Raw genomic sequence first — 8151 nt, forward strand, 5'->3', positions numbered from 1 at the left:
GACATTTATGTATATGTAAGCAAGTTCATGCTCTGGGAAGCAATATTTTAAAATGCAGATATGTGAGAAGGTTGTATATTCTGGGATGCTTTATTCTTGGTTAAGTATTTTAGAGATAGTAGAATATAATTCTTAATTTGGGTTTAAGTGGAAAAGCTTAGACTCACATGAATTTCCTTGAGCATGTATGCCATTCAAAGAAGTTTTAATCAACAGATGTCATTTATTCAGAAAGCACTTGAGATATTTTTAGCAAATTTTTAACTCTTCATTGCTTGTGTAACTCAAGTAGAATTTTTGAAGATTTTTTATTATACTTAACATTCAGCCTGACCTACTAAGTAATTTTAATATTTGAGTTCCTTTTTTTTGTTGTTTTCTTCTAGCAAAGCTTTTATTGATAAATTTATTTATTTGTTTTTGACTGTGTTGGGTCTTCGCTGCTGTGCATGGACTTTAGCTGCAGGGAGCAGGGGCTACTCTTTGTTGCGACGCGCGGGCTTGTCATTGCGGTGGCTTTTCTTGTTGCGGAGCACAGGCTGTAGGCGTGCGGGCTTCAGTAGTTGTGGCGCATGGGCTCAGTAGTTGTGGCTCGCAGGCTCTAGTGCACAGGCTCAGTAGTTGTGGCGCACGGGCTTAGTTACTCCGCGGCATGTGGGATCTTCCCAGACCAGGGCTTGAACCCATGTCCCCTACATTGACAGGCGGATTCTTAACCACTGACCCACCAGGGAAGTCCAACTTTTATTGATACTTTTTAAACCAAATTTTACTTCAAGGAAATAAGGTAGATAACTTATTTATTCATTCATCCAAATTGCACTGTAACTGTTGAAGGCTGTCAGAACGTCAGAGACATTACTGTTCTCGCGTAGCTTATGCTCTATGAGGGAGAAAACCCATATACAGTATTCCGTTCATATCCATGCGATTGGTTCCAGGGCCCTGCAGATACCAAAATCCAGGGGTACTCAATTCCCTTATGTAAAACGGTATAGTATTTGCTTATAACCTCCTGTATACTTTAAACCATCTCTTGCTTGCCTGTAATACCTCATATAACATATTGCTATGTAAATAGCTGTAAGTACAATGTAAATAGTTGTCTGTTGGCAAATTCAAGTTTTGCTTTTGAGAAGTTCCTGGAATTTTTTTTTCTGAATATTTTTGATCTATGGTTGGTTGAATCCGTGGATGTGGAAACCACAGAAAAGGAGGGCTGACTGTATACAGATACAAAGGAGAAAAGTGTGTGTGATGTTTAGGGAATGGTTTCATTTGACAAGGAAGCCTCACGGAGAGGAAAGTATGGAGGAAAGGCAGTTTGAACTGGCCCTTCCATTTTAGACCCTCCCTCTTAGAGGGAAAGGCCAGGACTAGAAGAAGCATCCCAGACACAGAGGCTTTATGTGAAGGATATTCTCAGGGAACATCAGGACCAAGACAGGTGAAAGGGAGTAGTAATACTTTCAGGTAAACTGAAATTCAGATATGTTTCTTTCTTTCTTAATAAATAGCCCTGTTACATTTCTGCTGTTATTTAAAAAAAAAAAAATTGTAGTCTCTTACACTATTATGCTTACAGACTCATATCCAAAGGGCATACTCAGTGGTAGAGCTCTTTATCTTACATCTGAATAGTGGAATCACATCTTACATGGGGATTATATTCTGAAGTCAGAGTGTAAGGTAAAATGTATAGAGTCAGAATTACCCTTCAAAAAAGATACCATGGTGGAGATTACCACACCATTGCTCGGTATGCCAAACAACCAGTTTTTCCTTCATATCTGAAACAGATAGATGTTCTTTAGTTGGCTTCTGGTTGAAGCACTAGGTTTGTATATAGGGGACATCTGATAGAACTGTAAAGAGAAATTGAATTATTGATACATTTGTCTTATGAGTCCCTGAGACCGCCTCTAGATTCTGTGGTCTTCTGGAAGTGCTTACTGAACTCAGAAAAGCTGCTGTACTCACAGTCATGGTTTATTGCAATGAAAGGATATATAATAAAATCAGCAAAGAAAGAAGGTGCATACAGTGGAGTTAAGGAGAAACCAGGCACAAACTTTCAGTTGTCCCCTCCCAGTGGAGTCACATGGACAGTGTTTATTCCTCTCAGCAGTGATGCGTGACAACATGTGCAAAGTGTTGCCAACCAAGGAAGTTCACCCAAGCCTTGGTTTCGGGGTTTTTTTTATTAGGGGTCAGTCGCATAGGCATGGAGCACCCACATGACTGACCTTAACTGCTCAATCTTCCGTCCCCCTAGAGGTCAGACTGGTACTGCAGCCTAAGGCCCCAGGCAAACAAACATAAATCATATTGTTGGCCTGGCCCAAGGCCCCAGGTAGACAAAGACACTCTTAACAGGCAGGATATTCCAGGGGCATAGAGATTATCTCCCAGGGGCTAGTCATGGGCCGGGTCTGAAAACCTTTGGAATGTGCGGGGTTTGGGCAGCCCAGGCCTGATGGGTTAATCCTTTACTGCACAACATTAAACACTTAGAAAGATTTAAGCTCATTAAGAGTATCATCCATTATGTTATTCAAGCCATTTATAATATTGTTTTTAACACAGATTATTTAGTATTATTCTCTGGGGTTAGACAACCTTTAGTAAGAGACAAAGGCATAATCTAGTTTTTATAAACTATTTTCTAATCTTGAAGACAGTTTTTTAAAATACTTACTTTGTTTCTGGGGTTTTTTTCTTTATTTTTTTTATAATCTGATGCATTGGGTTTAGAAATATATCTAACCATTTGAAATCTCTGACTGTAAAAATCATCTTTCTAGTGATTCCATTGTAAAAGGATTTCCTATTTCAGGAATTCCGTGAGTGAAACTGTCAGACTGGTCAGTGGCATACAGCATCCTGGATCTGCAGGAGGCATTTATGAGACAACCCAGCACTTCAATGACATCAAAGAGCACCTCCACATAGTGAAGCGGGACATAGATAACTTAGTGCAGCGAAATATGGTAAGCTCTTTTTTCTTCTAGTTTATGATTATCACAGTCTTCTTTTGGAAAGGAAAACCACATGTTCCACTGAAAATATTTTAACTTTTAAATTAATGCCAGTGCTCCTTCTTAATATTCAAGGTAGAATTACTCCATATGATTCAAATGTCTACGTGTTCCATATCATGCTTCCATAGCCTATTGAATAGAATTTTTTAAAAAATAAATTGCTATTCCAGTTAGTAGAGTCATCACAATCTCAGACTTTTTTTGTTCTAGGTTCTTTTCTCTAAGTTCTCTTTTAAAAACATGTCTCTTGTTATCAGTAATGATACCTTTAAACGGCTCTGAACAAGGTAAATGTCTCTCGACACACCCATTTGTTAGACAGACGGGCACCAGGTAATTCATATTTCTCTGTCTAGGCTGTTCAGGAAGTGCAGATCTAAAACTGGCTGACTGATAGCAGCTTTCTTTAGGCAAGATTTTTGTTTGTTTCCAGCTACTTTCCTGTATTACTTGGTTCATTTTTTTAAGTTTTATTTTATTTACTTTATTAGGTCTTTTTTGGAGTGTAAGTCCCATCTACATTTTTGGAGATAGGCAATAAATATTAAAAATAGGTAGCATATTTTTGAAGTTTAACATGCATAGGAGATATTATTTAGAAGACAGATCTCTGGAACTTTTAAGTTTTTTCCTAACTTATTTACTGGCTTTGAAAACCCTTATAAAATTCACAAATGTTTGTAGCATTTGCCTCTTCCCTTCCAGTTTTTCAAATATAGCTTAATAGTTTTCTTATTGACCATTTTACCTCCCATCCAAAGCATTGTCATCTATTCCCTTAGTTCTGTTTGAGTTTATTTCCCCCCAACTCTTGCCTTTGTTGCAACGGCCAAGTTGATGCTGTGGGTAGTATATATCAATACATAGTGAAGACCTTTGTCCCATAGGTGTGAGCATATTGAGAACAACTAACCTTAGAAGCCATTCTGTCTGGATACCTTGATGAAATCTTTGTCCCTGGTATTTAATTACTTGCTTATAATAAAATGAATAATCATGGAAATAGGAAAAGAAACATTTTCCAAAATACTAATTAGTGATGTTGAATGTTAGGAGATTGGGGTGGATGAGAGCTGAGAAAAGGCCATTATCTCTGTCAGGTAGTTCATTGGTAGGGCAACTGTGTAATTGTCTGAAATAGAACACTTTTGAGAGTGAGGATGCTGCTATTAATAATTGCTCTAGTACAGCAAGTATAAACTGGGAGTGTCGAGGGAATTGGTGATCTATGACCTTCAAGGACACTAAAATCATTGTCACTGTGATGAAGGTAGAAGCCAGACAGCAATGAGTTAGTGACAGGACAGTGAAAGAGCGGAGGCCTTCCCACATTGCCTGCTCTTTCAAAAAGTTTGGTGGTGAAAGTTAAGAGGGTGGAAGGCAATTATGAGATGAATTAATGAAAATACTTGAGTTTATACAGTAAACCATGAGTTTTATAAAGATTTCACATTTATTTCCTTTTCTAAAATACTGATTTGACTAATTGTAATAGAAAGTTCTTTGCCTTATAGCCAGCAAATGAAAGACTGAAATGTCCAGAACTACCACCATTTCCATCGTGTCTGTCTACGGTGCACTTTGTTATATTTGTAGTGGTACAAACGGTGTTATTCATTGGTTATATCATGTATAGGTAAGTCTCTAAAATTTGACCCAACGTTTTTCTGTATTTATTTAACTTGAGATAATTCAATAAAGTTATCAAGGTCCATAATAGAACTTTCAATACCTATAAAATTAGGTTCATACAAAGCAAATATTATGTCTAGTCTGTTTCAGTTCACATGGGAATACATGTGTAGGACATATGTTTATCTTCATGTATTTCATACTTCAAAAGGCATTTTTAATTTTATGCAATCCTGTTTCATTCCAATGTATATAGAACTTCTTTCAGTTTTTTTTGTTTTGCTTTGTTCTCTTTTTCCGTAGGACTCAGCAAGAAGCAGCTGCCAAAAAATTCTTCTGACACGATTTTCACACGTGTGCGTCATGTATGATTCTTCTGACACGATTTTCATATGTGTGCATCATGTATGTATGTACAAAATGCCTTTTCGAGGGAATTGAAGTATTTAAATTGCTTCGTAGTCTAAATTATTAAATTTTGTATAAAATAACTGTTTAAACATTGACTTGAATAAGAATAAACCTTAAAGACAACCATATGTAAATTTGTGCATAGTACATAAATCTATTTAAATTTCCGTGAATTTCCGGCCAGTAGAATACAGCCACTGAACAGAATATTGATAAATCAGAGGGTAAATAACAGAAAGGGGGCACCCCCATATATGAAAGTTACCCCTAAGTCTCTGATGTTGGAAGTTTCTATCTTTAGCATAAGCACCCTTGCCCTCTTGCCCCCCGCCAAAATAAGAGGTCTGAGAGCTACCCATCGTGTTTATTCTGTAACCAAAGCCTTTTTTTTAGAGGCCAGGATTTCCTACTCGAAGACTCAGTCCTGCAGTCCTTGAGCCTAATACAGCTCCCTTTGAAAGCAAAGAATGTTTTGTCTGAGGGCGTTAGGATCTGGATAATAGGCTTCAGAATGTTTATGGAAGTATTTTTTCCCTTCTGATTATCAATGATATATTTCACTTTTAAAGGAAGTTGGAGGGGAGAATTAAGAGCTGCTTTTTGCCTGCAAACCCGTTTAGGTGACAGCATTCCTCTGACAATGGTTTTTATGGGTATTTTACCTAGTGATGTGTCCATTTCGTGATTGCTCATATTCTTGAATGTCTATGTTCCAACAGTGTCAGTTCAATATTAGGAAAATTACTCTGCGTTTATATCTCTAAATTCAACTCAGATTGCATGTCCTGAGTATATTTTAAGGTCATTAAAAACTACCACTGCATTCTGACTTACATCACTCCATGCAACCTGGCGATTGTGATGCTGCATATTTGTGGAAATCAAGAAGGCAGTAGTAGAAGCAGTGTTAAAGTTTTTGAAGGCAAAATTTGAAAAATAGTGTTAGTACTTCTGATTTCTTTCTTTTAATGCCAGAACTAAGGATATTGTGAAGCACTTGTTAGTAAGTTAACTTTGAAACATCAGGCTGGAAGGGGTTGTTGTACATAGTTCTAGGTATAGTAGAAACAATCTGTAAATGACATTTTGTTTTCACAACTGATGTAGACTTCAAAATATTCTTTTACTTTTCCTCTTCTGGCTAGCTAAAACGATACCTTTCATTTGTCACAGAATCGAAAATAGTACCGTTTTGTAAACAGCACTATCTGATTCTTCACAGCCTTCATAAATTTGCTCTTAGTTGTCATTTACAGACTGGACTAACTGCTGAAAACCCATACAAAGGCTCTAAAGAGCTCTGCCTTATAGCAGTACCTAACTAGCACTACATATGCAAACGGTCCTAGCACGGCTTTCTTACAGTAGCCTTTATCCCGGAACGCTGAACGGGAACATTCTAACGATCACTCTCGTACCAACAGCCACTCCAACACAGAACTGCTTTGCTAGCATTTTTCCTTGTAGTGTTAGCATTTTGAAATTCATATTTCAGAGACATGATCATCACAGAATTTACTCTTATTCCATGAAAAAAAATTAATACCTTCAGAAGAATGTTTCAGTTGTAGACTATGAGACTTGGAAATCCTCTTGAGATAAAAGGTTGCGAAATACCCAGTATTATAAAATCCATGGTCACGTGTGCCTGAACTTAAAGAAATGTTAGACCTGTGCAGTATACGAGCATGAACCTTCTTTTCTTTCGTACTGATGTAATTTGCTGAAAATCACTCAGTAAATCGGTTCATACAAGTTACCATATTATTGGAAATTTGGTTTATTTTCCTCAAAATCGTCAACTTTAAGTAGCTCATTTCTGTAGAAAAATGTTTTCTCTGTGGAAATATCAGTCACTGCCAGGATTCTTTCATTTCTGTACTATTTTATATAATTGAATTTAACTTCTCTCACACCAGCAAGTATTTTACAGGTGCCTTGGATTAAAACAAAATTGATTTTACAATTTTAGTGTAAATCTTTGTGCTTACGCCACTTTAAAAAAGAAATGCAATTATATTCAATATAATGGTTAATACTCTTATTTAATGTAACTCTTCGTGTTGTAATTGTTTGAATGTTTTATTCAGCTTGAAACTCTATGAGGCCACAATATTTTGTTATGTATTAAAGGGATAATAGTGTTTCTCAGAGTGTGGTCTGTGGTCCATCTGGATCCTGGAGTGCTTGTTAAGAATACGGATTCCAGGCTCAGCTCCAAACCACCTGAAGCAGAACTCGGGTGGGGGCTTCAGAATATCAGTATTCAGCAGGCACCTCAGGGGATTCTGAGCACACTGCTGTTGAGAAGCGCTAAGATGGGGGTGAACAGGAGTCTCTTGTTAACTTCAAAGCTGAGCTGAGAGCCGATGTAACGTTTTCATTGTCAATGACATTAGCAAATGTGCACTGATTCTCTTATACTTACAATTTTTTACTTAATGTTCTTTTTACTAAAACTCCTGGTTTATTACAATTACAAACTAAACCCAGATTGCTGCTTGTAGCTCTTGGTACTTTGGTTGACAGCTCTTAAACGTACAAAAGCATCTTCAGATCATGGTCAAGCCATGAAAACCCCCATCTTCAAGATGGCCTGCTAAAGCTTTTTGCTTTGCTGATTGTGATTTTTGTGACATTTTATCTCAGACAGTTGTACTTTTTGATAACTTGGGGAAAACAAAGATTACTTGAATAAGAGATTGCCTGACCCGCTGCGTTGCAGAGATACAATCCTTGTAAAGAACATGAGTGACAGTTGTGAATATTAAGATGTGATTATCTTTTCCTGTCCATGTGCTTATCGCAGGGAGATAGTGAACAAATGGTTATATTGGGGATTTTTTAATTTATAAGATCTAATGTAAAATCACCACTTGCAACTTTTTAGATCTGTATGTTGCCTGTTTAATATATTTCTTTTAAAGTTTAAAAGGGTTTTCTATCCACTGTTGATTTCAATTGGATAACATTTTGTCAAGTGTTTTTTTCTGATTGTTAATTTGATGCTAGCTGGAATTCAAGAAATGACATTGACCTTATTCAAATAAAGAAATATTTTAGTAAA

At 36.8% G+C, this 8151-nt stretch overlaps 1 protein-coding gene across 2 annotated transcripts in view; it reads left to right on the forward strand.

Annotated features, from left to right (window-relative positions):
• Window positions 1–8151, forward strand: part of LMAN1 (lectin, mannose binding 1) — a 29234-nt gene extending 21083 nt beyond the window's left edge. For both annotated transcript variants that reach the window (XM_060121022.1, XM_060121023.1), the window contains exons 11-13: window positions 2837–2990; window positions 4556–4677; window positions 4977–8151. In XM_060121022.1, coding sequence (XP_059977005.1) covers window positions 2837–2990; window positions 4556–4677; window positions 4977–5013 — 313 coding nt within the window. In that variant the 3' untranslated portion in view covers window positions 5014–8151. The remainder of the gene's footprint in view (window positions 1–2836; window positions 2991–4555; window positions 4678–4976) is intronic.

Source organism: Lagenorhynchus albirostris, chromosome 14, assembly GCF_949774975.1.
Source record: "Lagenorhynchus albirostris chromosome 14, mLagAlb1.1, whole genome shotgun sequence".
In the NCBI taxonomy this organism is placed as follows: Eukaryota; Metazoa; Chordata; class Mammalia; order Artiodactyla; family Delphinidae; genus Lagenorhynchus; species Lagenorhynchus albirostris.